The sequence below is a fragment of the Labrus mixtus genome, chromosome 12 (genome assembly GCF_963584025.1).
Source record: "Labrus mixtus chromosome 12, fLabMix1.1, whole genome shotgun sequence".
NCBI classification, from domain to species: Eukaryota; Metazoa; Chordata; class Actinopteri; order Labriformes; family Labridae; genus Labrus; species Labrus mixtus.
The window spans coordinates 7,627,230-7,652,602 of record NC_083623.1 but is presented as its reverse complement, the minus strand read 5'-3'; the positions used below and the strand labels follow the sequence as shown (position 1 = coordinate 7,652,602).

The 25,373-nt window shown below is 40.8% G+C and overlaps 1 protein-coding gene across 1 annotated transcript; it reads left to right on the top strand.

Moving 5' to 3' along the window:
* The first annotated feature begins 1,396 nt into the window (after window positions 1-1,396).
* Window positions 1,397-24,474, top strand: fntb (farnesyltransferase, CAAX box, beta). The gene is made up of 12 exons (XM_061051760.1): window positions 1,397-1,595; window positions 4,666-4,730; window positions 8,393-8,465; window positions 9,138-9,229; window positions 11,905-12,051; window positions 13,304-13,387; window positions 15,326-15,412; window positions 15,551-15,680; window positions 20,635-20,767; window positions 21,470-21,581; window positions 21,744-21,858; window positions 24,010-24,474. The coding sequence occupies exons 1-12, from the start codon at window positions 1,497-1,499 to the stop codon at window positions 24,175-24,177; spliced, it is 1,305 nt and encodes a 434-aa protein (XP_060907743.1). The 5' UTR covers window positions 1,397-1,496; the 3' UTR covers window positions 24,178-24,474.
* Window positions 24,475-25,373: the final 899 nt, after the last annotated feature.

The window sequence follows — 25,373 nt, the reverse complement described above, 5'->3', positions numbered from 1 at the left end:
GTTCATACATGCTGCAAACATTGGATATGTATTTAATTGAGAAATGTTTCCTCTAAACGACATTTGAGCTTTTATTTTGAAGGCTGAATGACAGCACTTCTGCTGCTATTTCCTTGTGTTTGTATCTGACTTGACGCATGTCAGAGGCAGTAACGAGGCACGCGGTGGCATTGCACCTTTCGACGTCAGTGCCACTCTACACTGACAGAAAATATATGAAATATGAATGTTTCTGTTATTATACTCAGTTGGCGACCCATATTTAATGACAAAATGAACGCAGAGCACTTTTATAAGAGGTCGTGTGTTTGTGTGCCGCTGTTATGTTGAGAAATGCATGCCTGCCAATAATGCACCTCGCTGGACAAATGCAAAATATGGCACAATTTCTACACTGACGACTTTTGCACCTACCATTAGAAAACTTGAATCCACCCGTAAATTTCCTCTACATACACTTCTGAGTCAAACACTGTCTGCAGGTTATATTTAAGATAATATAAGATAAGATAAGATATACTTTATTCATCCCAGCAGGGAAATGTATGTGTTCCAGCAGCCAGCATACATACAAACACACAACACAACACATATATACATACACATCCCACCCATACAAAAAACATGAGCCTGCAATACAGAGCCAGGATAAAAGAAGTGGTATGGATGGTCCATGTGCATAAGTAGCTGTTACTCATAGATAACAGTACAAAATACTAGCTCTGCCAGTGCATAGTATGATAGATAAATAAATAATTATTATTTAAAAAAAGCAGAATATACAGGTGCAAAATACAGTTTGATATATGCAGCTCAGGCTAAAGTTTAAAAGTTTAAATGTCTTCTGTCCTTACTTAAAGGGGAGTCGTTATAAAGTGCAATTGCAGTAGGTAAAAAAAGAGTATTTTTAAATCTGTATTTTTTTACGCAGGCTAATAAAAAAAAGAGTCTTCGGAATAATGACACTTATATGGAAGCCCATTTCCGCCAGTAAAAAAAAAAGAAAGAAAATAATAAAGTCTCATAATGTCGACTTATCTCATTATTATGACTTTATATCTCATAATTTCGACTTTTTATCTCATTATTATGACTTTATTATTTTCATTTTTTTTTTTTAACTGGCGGAAATGGGCTTCCATACACTTAACTTTATTAAAGATGAATTAAACAGACTTTTCCATCACAGATCTGCCCCCAGAAAAGAGAATTTTTCTTACACGCGAGGTTGTATGCACTTCTTGACAGGGACGCATTTCTCTTCATAACACCGTTATTCGCATTCTTAAGAATGAATGGAAGGAAGATTGACCCCTCGGTGACGCCGTAGCGGGGGTTGTACGCGCAGTTTCCGCCCACACTGCAAACCCCTGAGCAGGAAGTGGGCTGAGTCCGGTGTGGAAAGTAAAAGCGAACTATCAAAACAAACCAGCGGCGCTCGTAGAGCTCGGCGTCTTTTCATCTTTTCTTTGGTTGTTCATAATAACATCTCCAGCATGGACGGTGCGCCGAGGACATTGCGGTGCTTTAACGAGCGTCACACCGCGGAAATGTTGTCGGATGACGGAGTGGAGACGGTGACTTCAGTGGAGCAGGTGAGCTCAGATTAGCTCAGTTGGATAATTTGGGCTAATGCCTCTGGATGAAGGCGCGTTTGGAAAAAAAAAAGAAGTGTGACAGCTATTTTACCTGTCGCTCACTTCTTTTTCTTTTCCTGCCCTTTTTTTTTTCATCGACCACATAGATTATAAGAAAACAAAGTGTGAGTTATTTGCAGCCATGCGTTTAGCTTCTGGGAGCTTTAGCCAGCCCGAGTTAGCAAACCTGAGCTTATAAGGTTATCTGACATTTCAACTTAAAGAGATTTATTAAGTTGGCTGTGAGCTAAGTTAATTACACAGGTAAGCCTAGGTAACACACAGCCCATGTGAATTCAGATGGTAAGACTTTTAACCAACTGAAGTGAGTGAATTAGATATTTTAAAGTGTTTCTTTACAGCATGTAATCAACCAAAGTGTTTATTATGATCTATGATTTAAGAAACATCTGGCAGTGACCCCCTATCCATATCCCCTATACCAGGGGTGGGCCACATGCGGCCCCTCAATGTGGCCCTCAGGTCAATTTTTACACATCAAAAATGTGAAAATGTGACGAAATCTGCCAAATATGTCCATAATAATATTTGATCACTGGTACATGTTGAGTTCAATTTGAGACATAATTTTTTTTTTTTTAATAAATAATTGATTCATAATTGTATACTATAATTTGGCCCTTTGGCAGGGAGAATTAATTGAATGTGGCCCTTGCCGTGACCAAAGTTGCCCCATCCCTGCTCAATACTGAGCTGAACTGACTTTATTATTGTTTTTATATAACAACATAAATATCTCCACAGTCATGAATAAGATACAGAAATCAAATAAATGAAGTCATGATACAACAATAATAATAATAATAACTTTATTTATATAGCACCTTTTAAAAACACAGGTTTACAAAGTGCTTTGACAAACAACAAGAACAAGAACAAACTAAACCAAACACAGAAGAACAGAAACAACAGCAAGAATATAACAAATGCAAAATACTAAAAATAATTAAATACAATTCAATAGAAAAGAACCCAAAGTGCACGATACCCAACAGACATATATAACCCGACCATCACAAGAACCATTATAAGAACCCAGGAAACACAAGAACCCAACAACACGAGCTGAGACCAAGAGGAAGCAAAGATTTAAAAAGATGTAAGAAACTAAAAGAGCTGATAAAAATAAATAAAAAGATAACAGCAATAAGAAGGTAAGAGCAGGAAAATAAATAGAAACAAGTGGTTAAAGAATAAAAAAAAAACAACTATAATATTAATAAAAATACAAAGTAAATATAAAAAAAGAACCATACAAGTGATCATACATGTACAAAGAGTAAGTTTACATATGTTTGGGAGAATAGATAAGATTTGAGTTTTGCTTTAAAAGTAGAGACAGTAGTGATGGAGCTGAGGTCAGCAGGAAGTTTAGAGCACATCTCATGTTCCCAGTTTTTCACACAAGACAGCAACACATCATGATAAAGGGCAGAAAAACACATTCAAAGACATTAAAAAAAATATATAATTGAAGCAAAACAGCTAAAACCAAATCTAAAATATAACAAGAGATACATCAAAATGAGAGTAAAAGTTACACTGCAGAGTTTTTTAGATAAAAAGTTAAATAGGTAAATAAATGTGTTGAAGTCCTTTAATGTAAGGCAGCTGTAAACGGGTGCGATGTTCACTTTTTTTTAAAACATATTTTAAATCAGTATTAAAGCATGCTCGACAACGTGCTCTCAAATAAAGACATTTTTAAAGGCGTCACTTTATTCTGTCCTTTCTATTTCAGTATTCATCCAGTTCTGGTTACTTTATTCCTGTTGTTTCTTATCCATCTTTGCACTACGGTCACTTTATTTATCTCATATTTACCTTTACAGTTATATTGTTTATATTAGTTCTGTTGTTCCATTATTCACCATGCACCTTATAACTTATCATTTAGTTTGCCTACTTGCACATAGCTCTGTATATATATATTTCTTGTTTACTGCACATAGCTCTGTATATATATATTTCTTGTTTACTGCACATAGTTCTGTTTACATCTGTTTACATCTGTTAGTCCGATCACTGTCCACTTATATCTACTCTTTTATATTTTGTATTTTAAGTTAAGTTTAAGCTTTAAGTTGTATTTAAATTGACACTTTATATTTAGGTTAAAATGTTTTGTTTACTTGCACTGTTGTTATTTTACTGTTCTGTGTGCCCCCCGGGGACAAATAAAGTTTTTTGAATTGAATTGAATTGGTTAGTAAAGGTCAAAAAGCTCCAGCAACACTTGTAGTTGGAAGATCAATTTTATTAACAAAATAATGAGACACGTTTCGGCTTGTGGCCTTCAATGGCGCATTGGTTAGTTCACGCGCCCCCTGTGCCGAGGTTATAGTCCTTCAAGTGGGCGGAACGGATTGGAATCTGACCTGTGGCTCCTGCATGTCGTTCCCCACTCTCTCTCTCTCTCTCTCTCTCTCTCTCTCTCTCTCTGATTTCTGACTCTATCCACTGTCCTAGCTCTCAAATAAAGGCCCCAAAAAATAAACATCACTGTGAATATGTTGAAGCTCAGCAGCTTCTTTGCAGCTGATGAGAAAGTGCAGCACAGAACTGCAAAAAGATCTAATTTGATTTCTTTCAAAATAAAATGGACGGATTAACTCCATTTGTAATTTTGAATACTTTTACTCGATATATAAATAATGATGTACTTTAAATCATACCATTAACTTTGTGCTTTGATTTAAATGAAAGTGAAATCAGTAAAGTCTTTCCAGGTTCTTCATAACTTGTCAGGTTCATGTGTCATTAAAGTATTGTTTTTGAATAGTAACAAGGTTGTTTGCATATTATTGACTATAAAAGCACAAAGGATCATCCAGAATAAGAACAACGAGTCTTAAGCAGTGTTTCTATATTCAGTCAGTTGATGTATGTCATGCGTTTGGTGAATGTTCGATAAACAGATTTATTTATTTGTCTTTTGTTTTGCACAGTACGACCTTGATCGTGATTCTTTACTCTCTCCTCTTCCTGCTTCTTTCCTTTACATCAGAATAAAGTGGAGCGCAGCATCGAAGAAGTCTTCACCGCCTACAAGCAAATACACAGCTTACCACAGTGAGTATCCACGCTGGCCTCCTGCTGTCGAGAACCTGCGCTGCTACAACTCCGCCGCAGGATCGGTTCACGCAGATTTGCTGAGTTTGGAGTTTTCTTCATGTGGCATTTAAGACCGGGCACATTTTGGAATTCTTGCTGCTTACTTTAAACAAACCTGAAGACGTGATGAGTGCTAATGCTCCTCTGTCACAGTTAAACTGTTACGCAGTCCTTCTCTGTAAGACCTGTGCTGCTTTCACATCAGTGAAATATTAGTCAGTGATATATTAGTGTATGAAGTCGTATAAAATGTGCGTCCGTAAACACGTTAACAACAGCTTTGTAGGCTCTGTGCTGACAACACAACCATTAGCAGTGAACAGCACAGAAATACCTGCTACTTATCCTTAAGTCCCTGTTGCTGCTTTCATGGTTGATGCTAATAAAGCTCAAGCTGGTCGAGAGCTATCTAGCATCTGTAGCGTCCTTCCAATCTGGTGCCAGTGCGGGGGTCGTCTGAGGACGCTGCAGCTCTTTTACCGAAATGGATCCATAAATACTTTTGTTTTAAACCGTTTTCATTGACAACAGAATGCAGGATCCATATAATATAACAAATGGGGAGCGCCTGGCCCGGTCTGACCCGCCCCTTAGCGCTGCGCCCGGTCCTTTTTTTTTTTTATAACTAACCGCTGGCTGCACCAGAAGCCGTGCAAAGTTTTCTGCTGCCACCAAAGGACAACTTTTCCTTCAGCTTTCCTGCTACACGTGATAGCCGACACAAAGCTTGGTCTTTATTACAGAAGCTTAGCGTTTGCGTGTGACATGTGAGTGTTTGCATGTAATCAGGACACCTCATTGACCTGACATCAGCCCGGTGTATTAAAAAAAAAAAAACATGCCTTTCAAACCCATGGCAACAATTCAGTCATATTAAATGGACTGCACCCATAGTGATAATAATCTATTCACAGGCGTCTGACAAATGTTGAATACATTTCCATCCGTTTCTGAGACATTTCCAAGATAGCTGCTCATTGGCTGCGGCCGGTGGGATCACAAACACCTGCAGATTGCTCATAGAGTTGGCAGCGCGCGGTGATGTATGAAGGCTGTTATCTAAATGCCGTGTTGATCAGCCCACATACTTTGCTCCTGCCATCAGCTGTCATCAGTCGGCTCTTAATGGGGTGACTCATTTCATTTCTATGACAACTGCATGGACTTGAATGTCACAGGCTGCGGAGCGAAGTGGGGAGAGAGATGTCGAGGCCTGTGTGAGAAAAATGAATGATATTTATCCGTAATGTTTGTGCGTTTAGCGACTGATCATGTGTTGTTTGTTTGGCCTTGTCTCAGGGTTAAAAAAAAAACAAAAAACACAGGAGGAAACGTTGCCATCTCACATGAAAGCGTTTCACTCTTAATAAGAGATGGACTCTTTTTTTTTTTTAAGTTTGCTGCTGATGTGTCATTTTTTCCACCCACATCTGCCAAAGCAAACACGGAGGCTCTAAAACAATTCCCCTTGTGGGATATTTTCCCCCCGAACAAAGAGAGAGAGCCTCTTTCTGTCGCCTTTGTGTTGAATCTCTTGGTGAAGTCGTGAAGGATTCTCTTTGCAGGGAACAAAGATCCATTCAGAATTCACTATTATTCCAGAAAAGGACAAGCGCTTACATTTTCTTTCTTACATTCAGATTAAGAGCTACAGTTCATCTGAGGTCAGGGACGTTTCAGATTCTGCATCCCGACATGCTTTGACAGTCGGAGCTATAAAAAAAAAAAAAAAAAAAAAAAAAAGCATTTAACTGAAGTGATGTGATGAATCCAACTTCTCTCAACAAGAATAAGAACTCGCAACACCCTTGAAAGAAAGTTTCATAGAAGAGCCCAAAGCTTCTTTTTTTTAATATATCTATATTCAACTATTTCAGTACATTTTTTTTAAGTATGTACATTTCACCACCAGGGGGCTCTCAATCAAAAAAATGGCATCAAGGCTGGTGGGGCAGCATGAGAGGGATTCATCTCTGCTACTCCAGCCCCCACCCCCGATGAAAACGAACTCCGAGGTTGATCGTATAAACCGACCTGATGTATCCATTCCAACTATAATTTACATGACTTTTTTTTTTTATCACAGCATCACATACAGAAACAGTACGGCAGCTTTCTGCAGCAGTTCCCGCTTCCCTATGCAGAGGTCTTAGACGTAACATCCCGTGTTTCCATGGCAACGATACAGATTTTATCCTTCACGGCGGCCACCACTACAAGACACTTTAACAACACTTCACCTGAACAACGCAAGAGTACCTTTAATGACAACCTTTTGTATTAGTTTGTGTGTTTGTTGAGTTGAGTTGTTAGATGTTTTAAACTCCCAGATTCACAGAAACACAAGAAAAGTCTGGATATTGCTGTCGTCAGTGGAATCTACATTACCACAAAGACAGCTGCTGTAAGTTGTGCAAACACGTTTATGAGATGAACGTAACACTGTGGAGATGTTGAGGTGGTGTGTTGTCAGATCTGATGATAATTAAGCCTTGAAACGTTCGAGTCTTTGGACTTCTTTTTCTTCTAATTTGTGTGTTTAAATGACTGGCCCGCTCGTCTGCAGCCCGATCTGCCTTCACCAGCTGAGCAGCTGAGGTTGAATCGTGGTCTGACGAGCACAGCGGTGGTGGGCGGTCTGGATTTGAGCTGCTTTAGCATCGGCCCCTTCTGATTGTTTTCGTCGAGCAGTGATCTGTGTCTAACGGCGAGGAGGGAGAGTGTAATTACAATCGTCGTGGAGCGCGCTGCGTGAAAAGGGCAGGCAGTGGATACCACTGTGTAAGGAGGGGGATCTCAGCTGTCTTTGACTCGTGTGTTATTGTGTGTGTGTGTGTGTGTGTGTGTGTTTATGTTGTGTATGTATGTATTTTTATATGGCCAATCACAGATCACCCGTTCATGCTAAACAACAGAGCAGGAATAGCCATGAGATCGTGTTCAGTGCACGTCCCTACATTGGCTTTTCTACACCGTTGATAATTCGCCTAGATTTTATTTTCCGCTTTCTTTCTTTCTTTTGTTCTTAATGAAGCCAGATCGTCTCCTGCCGATAACAAAGGAGTCACTACCTAAGCTGCAGCAGAGCTAAAACACCAAAAGTCAATACAGAAAGAAGTGATTAAAAAATCACTATTGATTTATTTGTCTTCTCAAAGATTTAGTGGTATAATAGTGAACCAGTCTGTTTGAACTATCGGACATATTTAGAGATACATTTTCAGGTGTGTCTTCTGTTCAAATAAAATATTAATGAAACACCTTTTTGAGAAGTGCTGAAGTGGGTGTTCTGCAGGAAGGTGTGAGATGATTTACAGCGCGATGAAGAAAGAAACCTTTTTCCACATTTTCAATGGCAATTATTCACAAACAAGAGTGATACATCTCTCTGTTAAAAAAAAAAATGGCCTTTTTTCTTCAGAAAACACTTCCTACACGTAAAGGTCGAGATCAGCAAAAAAAGACGTATCGCTTTGTCCACAGGGGGGCGCCGTAACTGACGCGAAGCAAAAGTTACTCGCAGGTTATTGGGGCAACTGGGTCTAGTTTGAGTGCGCCCTCAGATGTCTGTAATAACATTTTGACATCTCTTCTGTTGTGTTTTTTTTTTGTCTCCTCAGGCCGACCTTGCTGCGGGAACACCATTACCTATATCTCAAGAAAGGCTTACGTCACTTATCGGATGCTTATGAGGTACGGTGGAGCTCTTCTACACGTAAAGGAAACTGTTTCGATTGTTTGAAGTGCATGTTTATTGATGTCCTCTCTGAGGTTGTATGAGTGTGTCTGTGTGTCAGTAGTAGTGAGTTTAAACGTAACACACTCTCTGCCACTGGAAGTTCATCTCTCTCTCCATCATTGTATTCATCCTGCAGTGACATGCTGGTCTGCTCAGGGGAAGGTCACCTCTCTTTTGAGAATGAATTTATGTTCTCTTAGTCAGAAACGAGAGAGAGAGAGGACAGAACATGTGGCGGTCCAACCGGCCTCCAGCTTTCATTACACCGTCTCCATTGAAGCTAGATTGACGATCAGGTTGTTTTTGTGCAAGAAATGAATGCAAAACAAGTTTGATTTAGTGTAATGAAAACAGATTAAAACCCATCACATAGTGGTGTTGTGTTTTTTTAATCCTGAACACAATCAAAGATACCAGCGGTTGAAAAAACAGAGCTGGGTTTTCCTGTGAGCATCAGCAGAATCATTTTCCTCCTTCAGACTCTCATCTCTGTCTCTGTCGACTGATCTCCTTTATTGCTATAATTGGTCATCTGATGCCCATCTGATCATGTGATCTGTGTGCGTCTGTGCGTGTCTGTGTGTGCGTGTGTGTGTGTTGCTGCTGCTGTCTGTCTCTGTGAGTAGTGTCTGGACGCTAGCAGACCGTGGCTTTGCTTCTGGATTCTTCACAGTCTGGAGTTACTAGAAGAGCCCATTCCTTCTGCTGTCGCTTCAGAGTGAGTCACACTCACACACACACACACACACGCATCAACTAAAGTGCTACCAAGGGGCAGTGATGGAGCCAAATATTGCCTGTGTGCTCAGCCAAAGACTTTTAATTATTACGAGTACTCATAATCACCATCAGAGCAAAATGCTGCTGCAGTGTAAACATGTTTATAGATGATGAACCGCAGCAGCTACACTTATAACCACCTTATTAAGACAACAGCCGCTGTATGACCGACTTTTTACTTTATGTTTTATATCTGAGATCCTTTTTTTTTTACTGATCACACACGGAGCGAGGAGGATGCGGGTCCAAGACACGATCCGTAGGAGGCTAAAATACAGAGAATATCAAACATTTGGACAAAAAAAAACAAAAAACGCCGGTGACATCATCAGCGCCTCTCTGAAAACATACTTTGCAATCAAAGAACTCTGTCTTCTTTCACAGGCTCTCAGATAAAACCTGCAGCCAAGCTATCTTTATTTAACTGTGTAAATCATCAGAGATGGAGAGGGAGGTTTCCAGAAGCTAAATGATCATCTAACGTGAAAGAAAACATTCAGAGATCGGAAAGACTTGGGAGACTCAAATGATTTGCAAAAACTTTTTGACAGGAGTTCAGATGGAAACAGTAAAATAAAATGTTCAAACTGAAACTTAAATATGACCTTATTCTATATTTGAAGCCATCTAATTGAATTAAACTTTGCACAATGTCCCAATTTTTCAGTATCCAGGTTGTAGAATACTTGTAGTTTTTGATTTGACACAGTTTTCTGCTACAACATCCACGCTCAGGCTCTGTTATTAAATCGTTCTCGACCTTGTAGTTACAATTCAAACGGCACATTTTGATTGGTTAATTCATGTTTTTCCTGAAGTTGTTATGACACCTAATTGAGCTTAACAAGGTGAATGATTGAGTTGAGCAGAGCAGGCAGGTGTAACATTACAGACATGTTCCCGCAGCTGTTCCCTCCAACAGTGTCCGTGTTATTGCCTCCAAAATGTCATTTGATTAAATCACTGCCAGCGGAAAGAAACTCTGCAAACCCTGTAGCGAGTAGCGATGCCAGGCTGCTAACCCACTCTCTCATTATGACAGCGAGGCGTGCCAACACACCGGCTGGCACTGCCCAGGGCCAGTGTGACGCCCCCGTGCACACACACACACACAAAACACAGGCCCTGTTCAGGGATCTATAACAATGCAACCTACGACAGATTGCTCTCTCCGTCTCATGAAATGCACACTGTTCTCAGGTCGCTTTTTTGGCTGAGGTCTGGTTGGCCAGTGTAGGTTTTCCTTCCAACTCAGTGGGCTCACAGTTTCGCAAATTCCCTTCATGGCCGAGGATGAAGTGGACATTTTGAGAGATGGAGAGAGAAGGCTGAGGGAGAGAGAGGTGGTCTGTATTCTGCTGCCACATCAGCTTTTGGGAGCTGAGCCAGGGGTGCTCACTTTACAATCTGCAGAGGTTCTGCAGGCCTGAGATGCAAAAAAAAAAAAAAAGAAAAGAAATCGCTCTGATCTGTTGGATTTAAACCACGTTGACATCATATAAAGATCAACCACACGCCTCTGCCTTCTCCGGCTGTGCAAAAGTGAAGCCAAAGTAACCCCACCTCTGACATATTGTGCTTTTGGAGCTGGAGTCTGCTCAGTAGGGGATCAGCTGGAGGAGCTGCGGAATTGACATCCTGTTCCTTCTGCTTACAAAAAACACAATTTAACTTGCTAATAAAACATCAAAGATCCATCAGGTCAGCTCAGTCTTCAGCTTAGAGACACTTACAGATCTGGAAAGTTTAATGACCCTTTTGTTAGGATGCTATATTGCTTTGTTTCCTCTCGCTGTTCCTCCTCTGCTCTGCTGTCAATCATTGTGTTGTCCCCTTTTTATATCATGAAATAACTAAATAAAACTAACCTTCTCAGAGGAATGAACACCTGGACTTCAATCAGGATGATAAGAATGAACTATGATAACACAAACCATGTTTATTTGACTTGTGTTTTGATTTTATAGTTTGTCTCATGTCCCATCTGTTAAAAGCCTGGTTCCAACCTGTCCAGGTCCAATGAGCCAGGGAAATTAAAAACACCTGTGTGTGTGTGTGTGTGTGTGTGTGTGTGTGTGTGTGTGTACAGGGCCTTAATCATGGAGGGGGCGGGCTTTATGACTTATATTACAGCCAATGAACAGAGGCAGCTCCAAATGTTTTGGCTTCTCTTTCGGGGAGCTGTCATGTCGTCCATCTTTTTATACAGTTAAAAGAAAAAGAGTTTGTCCATGTAGGGTCGTTAGGATATGAGCTGCTCTCAGTTTGTGTTCATTTTGGCGCCCCCTTGTGGACAGAATTGGTAGTTCTTCCATAATCAGGACTTCCTCAACCTCAATGTTAATTGATAGATTGGTGAAAAAAACATGTCGAATATAATTCCTAAATAATATTGACTTGTTACATCATCATATTTTGTTTGATAAGAAGTTTGACCTCTCTAATCCATTAACCTTCATTTATTGTGGATGCATAATCAATGCAGATCCAGTTGTAAAATATGCTTCTTCTTTTTTTTTTGCTATCTGCTTTTTTCAGTAACATTTCAAATAATAAATAAACATTCATCATGATCAGATATTTAAAAAAATCTTTTTCATCTCTCCTCCACAGTGTGTGTCAGTTTCTGTCTCGCTGTCAGAGCCCCACTGGAGGTTTCGCTGGAGGTCCAGGACAACACGCTCATCTCGCACCGACATACGCTGCTGTCAACGCCCTGTGTATCATCGGCACAGAAGAGGCCTATAATGTTATACACAGGTACACACAAGCTCACACGACCACACCTCTTACACCAGAGGCTTACACTGCACTGAGTGTCATCACTGCAGAACAAAAACACTATGACATGTTTGATGATATCCTGCTGATTACAGCGGCTTTGATTTGTCACATACATTTAGTTATCAGCCATTCTTTGCATATTCAGAACTTAATTATCAATAGTTATGTGATATCCTAAGACGCTAAAATCAGCATGTTGTCATGGTGACTCTGTTAGAAAGTAATAATGATGATAAGGGTGATGATGAGGACAATGGTTTTGTTGGATAATGACGAAGATATTAAGCATGGTTTTCAACTATAAATTAACATAAAAATATATATTTTTTCCGTTAGTTTCATGTCAGTCTGATGGCATAACATCTAATGAAAACTGTATCCACATTTCAAAAAGTAAACAGCATCTGTATCATGATGGTTGAACTTTATTTCTGCACATTTAATCCAATATTGATCTTGATGAAGATGTGAGCTTCACACAGCTGTAAGAACCTGATATACTCAGACACCTACAGTTTAAAGCTAGCTCAGCTCACAGCACGCTCTGCTGCATGTGAAATAAATGCTTCAAAAAGCAGAGCTGCCGTCCAGAAGCTGCAGGAGAGTCGAAATCAACGGAGAGAGACGAGCAATTCTGCAAAACTCTTAACTTTTAACGAGCTCATCGTCGGTGGCTCGTAATTATTTTTGGATTCAGAGCAATTAGTGTTCGGATTTAAAAGTTCAATGTCAATATATTTTTCCTGAAATCTTTGAATATCTGTGATAAATAAGCATGCGGCTCTAATTTAATTCATAATGTATGTCTTAAAAGCCGTTTTAGTGCAGAGGAAGTGTTCTGAAAGTAGTTGATTTTAATAATAGTGACTTTGGAAGTGCTGCAGGAGACATCACAGGTAGATGTTGTTGATGTTATTTAATAAGAAGCTAACCATAAGAGCTTGTTAGTTGTGTTTTATGATTATTTTTACTCCCTATTTTCTGCATTCATGTCTCTGTAACTGCATACAGTCCTGATTTCTGTGTTCACTCTGTCTTAGTGTTTTATTAAACTGCCTCTCCCCTCCCTCCCTCTCTTCACTCTCCCTCCTTATCTCCTTCACTCTGTGCTCCTTCTCTTCCTGTCATCATATATCTCCTCCTCCTCCTCTTCTTCTTCACCACTCTAATCCCCCCTTTTCCTCCCCCTCCCCCCCCCCTTTCTCCTCCTGTGCTGACTCCTCTCCAGGGAGAAGCTGTTAGATTTCCTATGGTCAGTGAAGCAGCCAGATGGCTCGTTTGTGATGCACGTTGGAGGGGAGGTGGATGTCAGGTGAGAGCCCAGGCGATAACATTACACCCATCTCAACCCTACTGTATCCTACATTATATATCCATATTAGATTTTCTTCTGTTGCAGAGCACCATCACCTCTCCGGGCATGTTTGTGTAGATCATTATGACGTTTTCTGATCATATTTTACCAAACAAGTAGGACATTTTTAAACACATTTCTCCCTTAATTTTTATCTTCTTTCCTCCTGGTGTTGAGTAGAAATCCTCACATTTTTCTCACACAAGTAGAGTGGATTTCTGTTTGATTTGTGTTGCGTTTCCTCTCTTTGAATCTTCTTTGTGGAGCGGGTGGGGTTTTTCTTCTTTGAGGTATCGTCTTCACTTTCTACAAAGAACCACAGAAGTCAAAGTCACGTCTTGGCTCTCAGAGGAGGCTCTTATCTGTTGCAAAGCAATTAATGTTCCGCTGTCATTCGGTATTATTTCCAAGTCTTTTTTTTCTCTCTGCTGGGGTTTCTCATCTGTCTCTCTCTCCTGTGGAAACCACACATCTCTTAAATATCAATGTTTGAATGAAGGAAGAAAGAATCCTCCCGCTCATTTTAAAGAGTTGTATTAGCCTTATGAGCAAAGAGGTTGACCAAACGTATAAAAAATTGAAGGATATTAAATTTGAGTTATTATAAACCAATCCCACAGCGAAACCGAGACCCAACATTGAACTGATCCGACTACATTTCTCCCGGAAGAGCAATAAAGACCGTCTGAAGTTTATTTCTTTCATTATTCAGGGATGGGATTCTTCTGGATTTCCCACCTGAAAACAGTGTTTCCCACAGGAAGACTATATCAGTCTCATAAGCCACTGTAGCAGGGCCCATGGTCACAGCTGCTGCCAATCAGGTGCCTGATTAGCGCCTGATTGGCAGCACCTGGGGTATCAGAAGCTCAAAACAATCGTCAATAGCAACAGCAGAATAAGATGTTTGGCATTGGCAGAGAAGATTTGGCAAGTTTTTCATTGGCCCAACCCACATACTCGGCTCTGCTGCTTATCCCACAAATGCACGTTTCTTACAAATGTGGCCCCATTTAAAAGAGAAATAAACCGACTTTCCAATGGTATAAGATTTATCACCAAGAAGCATTGTTAAAGCAAAGAAAATAATCTACCAAACACAAATTTGTCATCCTTAGACCTGCATGGAGTTTTGTTCAACCACACGGGTTGCTTTGTTTCACGGGGACACACGGCAAGACGGACGATGCTATGCAGATAAATCGGCCGGACGATATTAGCATATCCGGTGACTATCATATCGGCTGATTGTATCACAGCCATGCACCGATATGACTAGATTTATTCACCAGTCAAATAGCATTTCATTTGAGTTTCATTGTATTACACTAGCAGTTCTCTTTCACCAGCAGAGGGCGCTATATGGATTAAAACAAGCATTATCACTCTCTGTGTCAAGCGGTGACGCATGTTACTTTCCAGTTGAGTGACCATCTTGTCATCATTATATAATTTTCCACAAGTTTTTGATAACTGCATTTGACGGATCATAGCAATAAATGTGTTTCTCTTCATTTATCCAAATCGTCAGGTCGAACATAAATCTAAGAAAGATGTTGATATATCGGTATCAGATTTTTTTCTTTCCCCAAAATCTATATTGGTGTCCCCAAAAATCCTCATATCAGTCGGCCCTAGATGAAGCCTGGTAGTTTCCTGTGTTCTTCATTGATTTTTGGTTGAGATGAAAGAAATGGAAGTAGCAGCCTTCATTGTGCTAAAGGTTTAAAAACACAAAGAAACCTCAGATGACTTTAAGCATGACGTCAAATCCAAATGGATGTTTATATTTGGTCTTCTGGCGGTCTAAAAATAACAATTCTTTCGAAGATAATGTGTAAGTGTAGGAGGAACTGACTTCCTGCTCACCCACGTCTGCGCCGTTTCTTTTTCCAGGAGTGCGTACTGTGCAGCTTCTGTAGCATCGCTCACAAACATCCTCACACCTAAACTGTTTGAGGACACGACCAGCTGGATCCTCAGGTACAAACCCACCAACACAGCGGCCAGACACTGAATTATTAAAGACCGTTTTATGCCTCCGTTTCTCCCCGTAAAGCAGGGAGGGTTGTTGGTTATTATTTTTTTTTATTGTGTGTTTTATTTTTACTCCGTCTCCAGATGTCAGAACTGGGAGGGTGGTCTAAGCGGAGTGCCAGGTTTGGAGGCCCACGGGGGCTACACGTTCTGCGGCACAGCTGCCCTCGTCATCCTGGGGAAAGAGCACATGCTGGATCTGAAAGCTCTACTGGTAAGTCAACTTTGTGTTTTTTATTGACATTCCCCAAACCCCTCAATAAGGGTTACTTACATGATTTTCTGCAAGTCCACAAAAGACCTTCACTCTGCTCATCACGAGCCATTCATTGACCGGCCTTTGAGCGTTGTGATTGGAATCAGTAGCTCGTCAGTACAAAGCACCGCACTTCCCTTTGTCCACCTTCAAAATAAAAGCACCACCTGTCTTCAAACTCACAGAACAAGAGGTAGATATTTAACGTAAACAGCGACAAGAGCGAGCGTCTGATGCTGCACGATGTGACACAATATCCAAACGCTCAAGTGCTGTAAGGACACGTCCGGGTTCAACACTGAATGTTAAAAACACTAATTTAAGTCAACTCATCAGTTGCACGTATGCGTTTGCCTCAAACTCCATAGGCCGTTTCCCCAATAACTTCTCCTTGAGCCTTTGTCTCTTTATATTTCAGACCTTCTTGTATTCTCATGATTCTAATCTAAAAATGAATCAAATAGATGAACGAATTCTCTTCAGGTCCCTGCTGAAAATAACCTGTGATACTTCTTGGCCTCAGTTCTCAAGTCAATACAAACAGTGGTGATTCTGGAGTCTGTTGGGGCCCTGGGCAAAAATGTTCAAGGGCCCCCTCCTACCAACGCTCATCACCATTATGTCATAAATAAAATGACGCCAACAAAAAACAAAAAGAAGTGAAATGTAAACACTTTTTAAATTTCCAACCTTTACATAAAATTTACATTTTCTAATCTAAAGAACATGAAACAGCTTGTCAATTAAAAATATAAATATGAAGAATAATAAAACTGTGTAATGTGAAGGTAGCAGAGGTTGTTTTATTCTCTCTATATTAAGAGCTAAACCAGCAACATTCAGTCATTTACTCTCATGAGTAAGTAAGTCCTGTCAGAGCCCCCTAAGCAAGTTTTCTTACTGTCATTGCAATCTTTACCACTGCTGTGGTTTGTCAGACACCTCCCCACTGGCCTGGGGCCCCAAGCTGTTGCCTACCTCGCCTGTTGACAGGCAGCGCCTCTGAATAAGAAGGGAATCAGTAAGAGGAACATCAGAGAATTTGTCCCAAAAGCAAAATCCTATTCTGCTAAAAAGTTAGGATTAAGTTGAAGTGAATCGCTCTAACCCGACTCTTGCAGACCCATGTCGGCTCCCTTTTTGGCTCATTTTGCATTCACAGTTGATACATTCTCTTGTTTGTGTGTTCAGAAACACTGATGTCCTGTAACACTTTAAAAGAGATGTAGCTGTAAACGATGTCCGAACGTGTTTTTAATTGTCCTTATTTCTGTTGCATATTTGAGGACATCAGTTTTCTAGCACGTTCTTCAGACCCAGTGTTGCGCCCTGCAAGGAAGTTCTCTCGTCATTGTCCTGCTTCCAGAGAAGTGCGGGGCTCACAACAGCAGCAGAATGTAGAGCGATCTCTGGAGCTGTGTTCACAGACTCCACAGCAAGGCAACATGCTCAGCTGACACGAAGCTTCAGGTCATGTGGAAAAAGAGAGAGAATCGTTGTGTCACTAGTGAACTACTCTGGAGAGTCTCTTACCCATCCAGTGTTGGAAGAGTTTGATGTGATGTTTTCTTTAAGCACTCATCGTTCAGGACAAATGATCAAAGACTGGAAATGTTCGCCAACCAAACTGCCATCAAACTGTCACTTTGCCTTCAGCAAGTATTCAAATTCCGATCAGTAATAAAAGTGAAATTTGCATGCGAGTGGTCAGAAAACCTGTTCTCCACATGCTGTAAAAACGTCCCTCGCTGTGTGTGCAAAGCCTGACAGATCTGCAGTCAAACATGTCTGCACGCTCTCTGAATTGTCCCGTGTCGATCTCTGTCGACCGTCTGTCCGTGTCAGTGGTTTAACCTGAGCAGCAGATCAGCTTTAGGCGACAGGAGGGGCAAAGACTCGCTCTTTTGTGGTTCAGCAGAGGATGTAAGTCGACACCAGGTCAGGAATTTAACGGCAGCACGACTAACCTGCTGTTCAATATCTGCACGACGTTGGCTGCTTTACATACCATAAGTGTGATTATATGTGAGAAAATGAATCTACATTTATTCTGAGAACCAGAAAAGAGTGAAATATTTTCGAAGTCCCATCATCTCTAATGTTTGTAAATCTGTCTTTTATCAGAGTGAATTAAATATCTTTGCGCTGCAGACTATTAGTTGTACAAAGCGAGGCATTTCAAGCTTTGGAAATGTAGAGTGTGCGTTCTCTTTCTCTTCTTTCAGACATAATGTCGACCCAGTCTCCAGCTGGGAATCTCAAAAATAAGTAGAAGTGGATATAAATATTCATGATGTGCAGTCGAGTCTGTGCAGAATCGAAAGCGGCACGATCACAGATTTGATTTGATTCTTCCTCTTTTACAAATATGTTCCTTTAATGTTAGTCGTGTGTGAGTGGGTGTGAACTAAAGCTGCTTTCATGAAGTTTGCTTTTATCCGCTGATGAGTCACGCTGGTAACAAACCAGCCGCAGTTTCATCTCTGAGAAGATGAATTAATCATTAGCAGTGCGAACAGATTCATATTGATGGCAACTCTCAGACTAATGTGGCCTTGTTGGATTTTTTTTTTATGCAGCGTTCAGCGTAAAGTTCCATTTTCAGGGAAGACGCTAAAACAACAAAGGGCTGCAAGGTGGTGCAGTGGTTAGCTCTGTTGCCTCACAGACAGGAGGTTTTCCCTGGTTTGAATCCCCGTCGGACATGAGCCTCTCTGTGTGGAGTTAGCATGTGTGGGGTTCTCTCTGGTTACTCCCAAAGGTCCAAAGATATGCTCGTTAGGTCAACTGGTAAAATAGTCTGTTTGTGTGAATGTGAGAGTGACTGGTTGTCTGTCTCTATATGTCAGCCCGACTGGCGACCAGTCCAGGGTGTTACCCCGCCTCTCGCCCAATGACCACTGGGACCAGCCCCGGCCCCCTGCAGCACAGAATAGTGAAAAGTGGTTTTGATGATGGATGGATGGATGGATGGTAAAACAGAAAGTGTGAAGAAAATCCAACTTTGAAATTCATTTTTATAAAACCTCAAAATACCAGTTTGTCTTGTCCGGTCGCTTGCTGCCATTTATTATTTCTTTATAATTGATTAACCCTCACTGTGAAGTCCAGACAGTGACAGATCAGTTGTACTAACCTGAGCAGCACTCTGAGCTAAGTCTGTCTGATTTTCCAGTTAAATAATTACCGTACTTGAATCCGAAGTCTCTCTAAACACACAGAAGTTCATTCCTGCATATTTTACACCCACAGGTCCGAGTGAACCCCAAACCATGAAATATGCATATGTTAAAAGTGTTTCTTTGTTTGACGTGGACTCTGGAGGAAGTGGTGTTTGTAAGGAGAGCATGCTGCTCCAGCTGCTGGGGGAGAACATATGAAACCACACACAAAGAACCTGTTAGTAAACATGAGAAACTTCTGAGAAACAACGATGTAATGTTAGAAAATGATGAGTGATCATGTCACAATAAGAGACTTTATTTATCCTGTGAGGGGAGGTGTTGAACATGCTACACACACACGAGCACAAACAGGATCCTATAGACGTGCAACAAGTGGAGAGATGTCAGAGTGAGGGGCTCCTGAGCTGGTAGGGGGGGGTTCGGTGCCTTGCTCAAGTGCACCTCAGCAGTGCTCAGGAAGTGAACTGGCATCTCTCCAGCTACTAGACCAACTCCCAGACTTGGTCCGCAGTAGGACTTGAACCGGCACCGGCAACCCAGATCCCTACAGACTGAGCTACTGCAAATAAAGGCTCATTTTCACTAAACTCGACATGTTGTAAACAGCGTAGTATAACTTAAAACATGTATTATGAGGACGTTTCTCACAATGGTGAACTATTTACTTATGTCCAATTTAGTCTATAAACATGACGAGTATCTCAGTGAATGAAAATCTCTCTTGGAAAAAACAGAACAAAGACTTATCTCAGATTGACTTCATATCTCTAATAAAATAGTTTGTCTTCATCATGACACAGTATTTCAAAATAAAAGCACAAAAAAAAAAGAAGTTGACCTGTTCAAACCAGCTACCGTAAATATAACTTAAAAACAAGTTTAATGAGGAAATGTCTAACATGGAGAAGTACTTCTGTCAGAATATTGATGTAATATCCTCCAAGAAAAACACGTTTCTCAAAGAATGAGAAACTTTCTCCCAAAATACAAAACAATGACTGAACGCAAAACAACAATGTTGTATGTCAATATAAAGACAGTCATTTGAATACATTTTTTCAAAGTAATAATTAAATTATCTCAAAATAATGATAGAGATAAAAAAATACTGACGTAGTTTTGATGATTAAAATGATGAATGTATGTTAATAAAAAGACAAAATACCAACTCCTCCATCTGTTGCTATCCCAAAATAAAGACGAGCTTTCTTTGACGAGGCCGTATCGTTTGATGTAATGTGTAAGCAACTCAAAATGTTGACTTTATATGCAGAGAATAAATCATTATAATAATTATCACCTCAAAGCTCTTTATTTTTAAATCTCGTTTTCAGGATGGGTTTCATCGAGTTCAGCTGACTGAAATAACCTCCCTTCTTCAGGAGAGCAGAACCCCAGCTGCTGTTTAACCCGATACTCCACAATTACTCAATCTAAGCCGAGTACACTGGATGTGCGCCAATTAGAGGTTTCCATGGCAACAATATTGCAAAGTCCTTCTTCTCCTTTTTGTATTGAAAAATATGAAGATCCTGCTTTCCTTAAATCCATCTCTGACGCCTCCTTCCTCGGTGATGCGGTGGGCTTTGAGCTCTGGTGTAAGAAGATAAATGTCTCTGTGACGTGATTGAACTCAACATGACGATAGTATCCGAGTTAAACATCCTCAGTCGTTCTGTTGCTGCTTCTGATTGGATGAATGTGTGCTTGTCGTGTGTCCTCCTCAGCGCTGGGTGGTCAGCAGACAGATGCGCTTTGAAGGCGGCTTCCAGGGCCGCTGTAACAAACTGGTGGACGGCTGCTACTCTTTCTGGCAGGCTGGACTCCTGCCTCTACTCCACAGAGCTTTATTCAAAGAAGGTAAGGTCACTTTGTTCTGGACTAACCCTGAGGTCGGGTGTTAACAAACCTGCTGGGCGGGGACCAAAACAACAATAAGGCCACTAAAAAAGACCGATGTTATGATCTGTAGGAAAGCTATTCTAACACCCTTCTGATTTCTGCCTCTTAAAAGGACGGTTTTTTTTCTCGCCACTGTAACTTGGGGAATGACTTGTTGTAAAGATTACCAAGTTATTGTATATTATGTGATAATGACTTTTCAAACAAGAAAAAAAAAAGGTGTTCATGTCATACAAGTCAGCGACACTGAATGAATGAAAATGTAGTAAATGTGGACTCATCATTTCTAGTCTTCACAGGTTGAACAGTTTTAATGGAGATTGTTTTTTTTTTTGTTAAAGTTAATGATTTCTGCTGCTTGATAAGTGATCATGATTTACTGTTTACGGCGTCTTCTTAAAGCAAACTCTGCACAGAAAATAGGGACGAGGGGAACAAAAAAGCTGCCGACATTGCATCCTGTTCAAGCACATACAGGTTCCCGAAAAGGGTTCAATACGCGAGGCATTCACTGGAAATGGCATTTAATGTTCCATTTTGACCTTTCTGTTGTTCCTCATTCACTCAATAATTCTCTGCTTTAATTGCACCTCTTCTTCTTCTTCTTCTTCTTTTTTTTGCACACCTAACGACAGTTTTGTGATTAAACTGTTTTTTCAGGCGAGTCGGAGCTGAGTCGGCAGCGGTGGATGTTCGAGCAGCAGGCTTTGCAGGAGTACATCCTCCTCTGCTGTCAGAACCCGACGGGGGGCCTGGTGGATAAGCCTGGCAAGTCAGTCCCACACCATATGGACACACACACACAAACAAACACACACACACACACCATTAAAAGCTGGCCTCACACACTCTCATATCAATGTGGTGTCCATGCTTTTTACTCTTGCATGTTGTTTATATGTTGCTGTCCTGTTTTCTTTCATCGTGTGTCCAGATCCAGAGATTTCTACCACACGTGTTACTGTCTGAGCGGCCTCTCTGTAGCGCAGCACTTTGGAAACCAGGAGCTCCATCACGAGATGATCCTCGGCAGGGAGGAGAACAGACTGGTGAGGCTGCAGCAGGGCTGAGGGGGGGGGGGGGGGGGGGAGGGGCTGAAGGAGGGTTAATACAGAAATTGTTTTTTTTTTTTTCAGTGTTAGGTATGGAAGAGGTGACCATGCCTTAAATCTGTTTTCTTCTGCTTGGTATTAAAATCACTTCATACTTCAGACGAGCCCTTAAAGAGATAAAACAGGCTGGATAGGAGTCCACGTTAAGAAGTTAAAGGTGCACACTCTGTTCAGTTTGCAAAATAAACAAAACCCAGCAACATTGATGTTTTCTTTTCTTTAAAAAAAAAAAAAAAGAGTGATCAGGCTCCAGAAGTGTGACCCTTACGTTTCTGTGATGAAGATTCTCAAAGATGATCGTCATTAGTCAGGCTCCTCGCGGGGTGATTGAACTTGTTCAGGTCTGATGAGTTAATGGTGGAGTTTCAGTCTACGGCTATAATCTGTATCTGCAGGTCCTTGAAGATGAGAGGAAAACTTCTAATTCACTGAACGCCTGTTAAGAAGCCTCATCAGCTGCTCATTTCACTTCCAAAGCACCCTCTAATTTTTACACCATGTGGTAAATTATTCAACCATTGCCTTATTTTATCAGACATTTTAGCATATAATGAAGTTGAGTGCTGTGTTTACAGTCAGCAGAGCATGACGCTGCTCTACAGTTTAGCATCTTTGAGTGATTTTCAGGACTTTTATTTTATTTTGACGGTCTCAGGGTTCATTTCCTGATGTTCTTGCTCTTTAAATATTTAAGAAGAAGCTCTGGCTGTTGGGGTGGAGTGTCAAAGTGAAACATGCAAACTAAGATGGTATGTGGTTTTACTTGAGAGATGTCACGGGCTCTGGCTTTGGTGTTGGTTTGGTTTATTTCCTGTTGTGTTTACGGGCATTAAGCGGCGGTTCCAGTAAGTTTCCTCCCTGTACATGCACACGTTCACATAACATTCAGAATCACACGACTCACAAAAGTGTCCCAGCAGTGAGTTCAAGTCCCAGTGCAGGATGTGTTTTATCTCTTGATGAACAAACCTGCTGGGAGAGGACAAATGACAACAACAAATGTTGGAACATGAACTGTCTTTGTAAGCTGTGTTGCTTCAGATGGTATTTCACTGTTTTATCCCTGACAGCGAATTAGGGAGGACAGGATAAAGGAGAATAGCTCTTAGGAAGTCATTTTTTTTATTGTCCCAACCTATCACATCTTTAAATGTCAGGTCTGAAAACTGTAAGACAATTGTGTATATATATATATATTTTTTAAGTTGATCATTGATTCCCTCAGCCTGTCTCATTTTGTCTTTAAATATTTAGAAAGTAGAAAGACAATTAAAGAAGTTCTAATCAGAGTTTTATCTTTTTAGGCTTAAAAGCCTCAGCTGGCAATTAATTTTATTCTTTACGGGTAATCAACACATTTTTGCAGCATCTAATTATATAGAGTGTGAAAGTCATTAAAGGTCACATATTGCAAAATACACTTCACCATGTTTTTCTACCACTATGTGTCTAGTCTGTCTACAAACCCCCCAATTATGAGAAAAGTCCATCCTCTATGTCTTTTGCCTGCTCCAATTTTCAGAAAATGTGTGCTCAAACAGGCCGTTTGGAGATTTTCCCTTCATGACATCACAAAGGGCAGTAGCCCCTCCCCCAGCTGGGTGACACTCCCACAGCTAGGTGTTTGTTCTGCCCTCTTGAGTCTGCCTTCTCACCGTAGACAATCGGACATGGAGCGAGAAAGACAAAGCCACCAAAGCCCTTCCAGAGAGGGGGCGTGGTCAGACACAGCTCATTTACATATTTAAAGCTACAGACACAGAAACAGCCTGTTCTGAGCAGGGCTGAAATAGAGGGGTTTATAGACATGATCAAATACAGGATCAGAGTGGATTTAGAACAAGACACTTCACAGACATGTTTTGGGGAGCTCCAAGACTTATTTAAACTTGTTCAAAAGGAGGATAATATGTGACCTTTAAAGAATAAGATTCTTCAAAGCAAGCCAAATGTTTCTTTAAAAAAACCTTCAGAGATAGTGGAGTCAGTTTACGCTCTACTTTAAGCATCAGGACATCCAGGTGTAATACTTTATTCACACTAATATTACTTTTAACTACATTTTGGTTAATTTTCTCCCTCTTTTAGGCTCCAACTCATCCTGTGTACAATATTTGTCCAGAGAAGGTGGCTCAGGCCCTGCAGCACTTCCTCCGGCTGCCTGCCCCCGAAGACGACAGGTGGACAGGAGCCTCCGCTGGCGACAGACTGTCAGACCCCGCCTCTGCCTCCGGATCCGTCGACAATCAGTCCTAGTTAGACCTCAGGGAATGATGTCATCATGTGTGAACCAGCTGACTCCAGGGCAGGACTCGAGCCAGCTAACAGCGGTCAGGTCTTACCTGTTCGAGTCCAGGAGCTGGACGCAGGGTGGCCTGTTGTTAGAGATGAGGGCTGGAGTTTAGGAGCTTTCCTGAGTAAACGTCGACAGTCGTGCGATGGCAGCTTCACATTGAGCTGAGTTTTTTGCTTGCAATGCTTTTGTTTTCTTTCTCTGAAATAAAAGTGAAACTTTGGAAGGTGTTGACCGAAGTTAATAAACTTTATACAGCACTTCTTATGATGGTGTTTAAAATGCTTTAAAATGTTTAAGGTGGAGAAATAATTCAGTTTACCAAATACTTTAAAAGCAGTCGAATAAAACATTTCATCAGTAGAAATACAAGATTTTGAAGAACTAAGAGACTCAAACTGAGGTTCGCTGGCACTGATGGCAAAGTGTTTGGTGCACACGCCCCATGTACAGAGAATATATAGACCTCTAAGCGGGCGGCAAGGGTTTGAATCCGACCTGTGGCTCCTTTCCTGCATGTCATTCCCCACTCTCTCCTGACTACCCACTGTCCTGGCACAAAATAAAGGCACAAAATGCCAAAAAAAATTAATCCTTTAAAACATGAATATATAATTTATGACAATCAATCCTCTGACATTGTTTAATTAAATAATTGAGCTCTTGATTTGGGATGAAAGCAGCTCTCGCTTTGTCTCCAGAGGAACTGCTCTATTTAAATCAAATGTGCAGAAACTAATCCGCCAACACACTAAATAAAACATGAAACATCCAAATAATTAAAACATTTTTTGGGGTCAGCATGGGATGCTGTTGCTGCTGCTGGGGGAAGATTTAAAAAAAAAATCCAGACTGTCTCTGTGTGAAAGCAGAAAATTAAGGAAAAAGTAAAGAATCCATCTCTGAATAAGAACAGACAGAATCAAGTGTAAGAGTCCTGACTTGTTCGACACAGATGACAAACAGCTGGCCCAGTTTGTTCCTCACTCTCTGTTAAAAACACCACCAGTTTGAGGGGACAATTGCATCATCATCAGACATAAAAGTACATGATGCCCCAGAGTCTTTTGTCCAGACACCTGCCTGCATCAACTGGAAACCAGAAAAACCTGAAGCGGTGTTTGCGAGCTGCAGCAGTGAACATCAAGTCCTGAAAACT

Excerpts from the sequence above, each read along its gene's own strand:
- fntb (XM_061051760.1), top strand. The coding sequence starts at position 1,497 with ATGGACGGTGCGCCGAGGACATTGCGGTGCTTTAACGAGCGTCACACC. Across the intron at positions 9,230-11,904 it reads CCTTCTGCTGTCGCTTCAGA|TGTGTGTCAGTTTCTGTCTC; the intron begins GTGAGTCACACT and ends TCTCCTCCACAG. Across the intron at positions 13,388-15,325 it reads GGAGGGGAGGTGGATGTCAG|GAGTGCGTACTGTGCAGCTT; the intron begins GTGAGAGCCCAG and ends TTCTTTTTCCAG.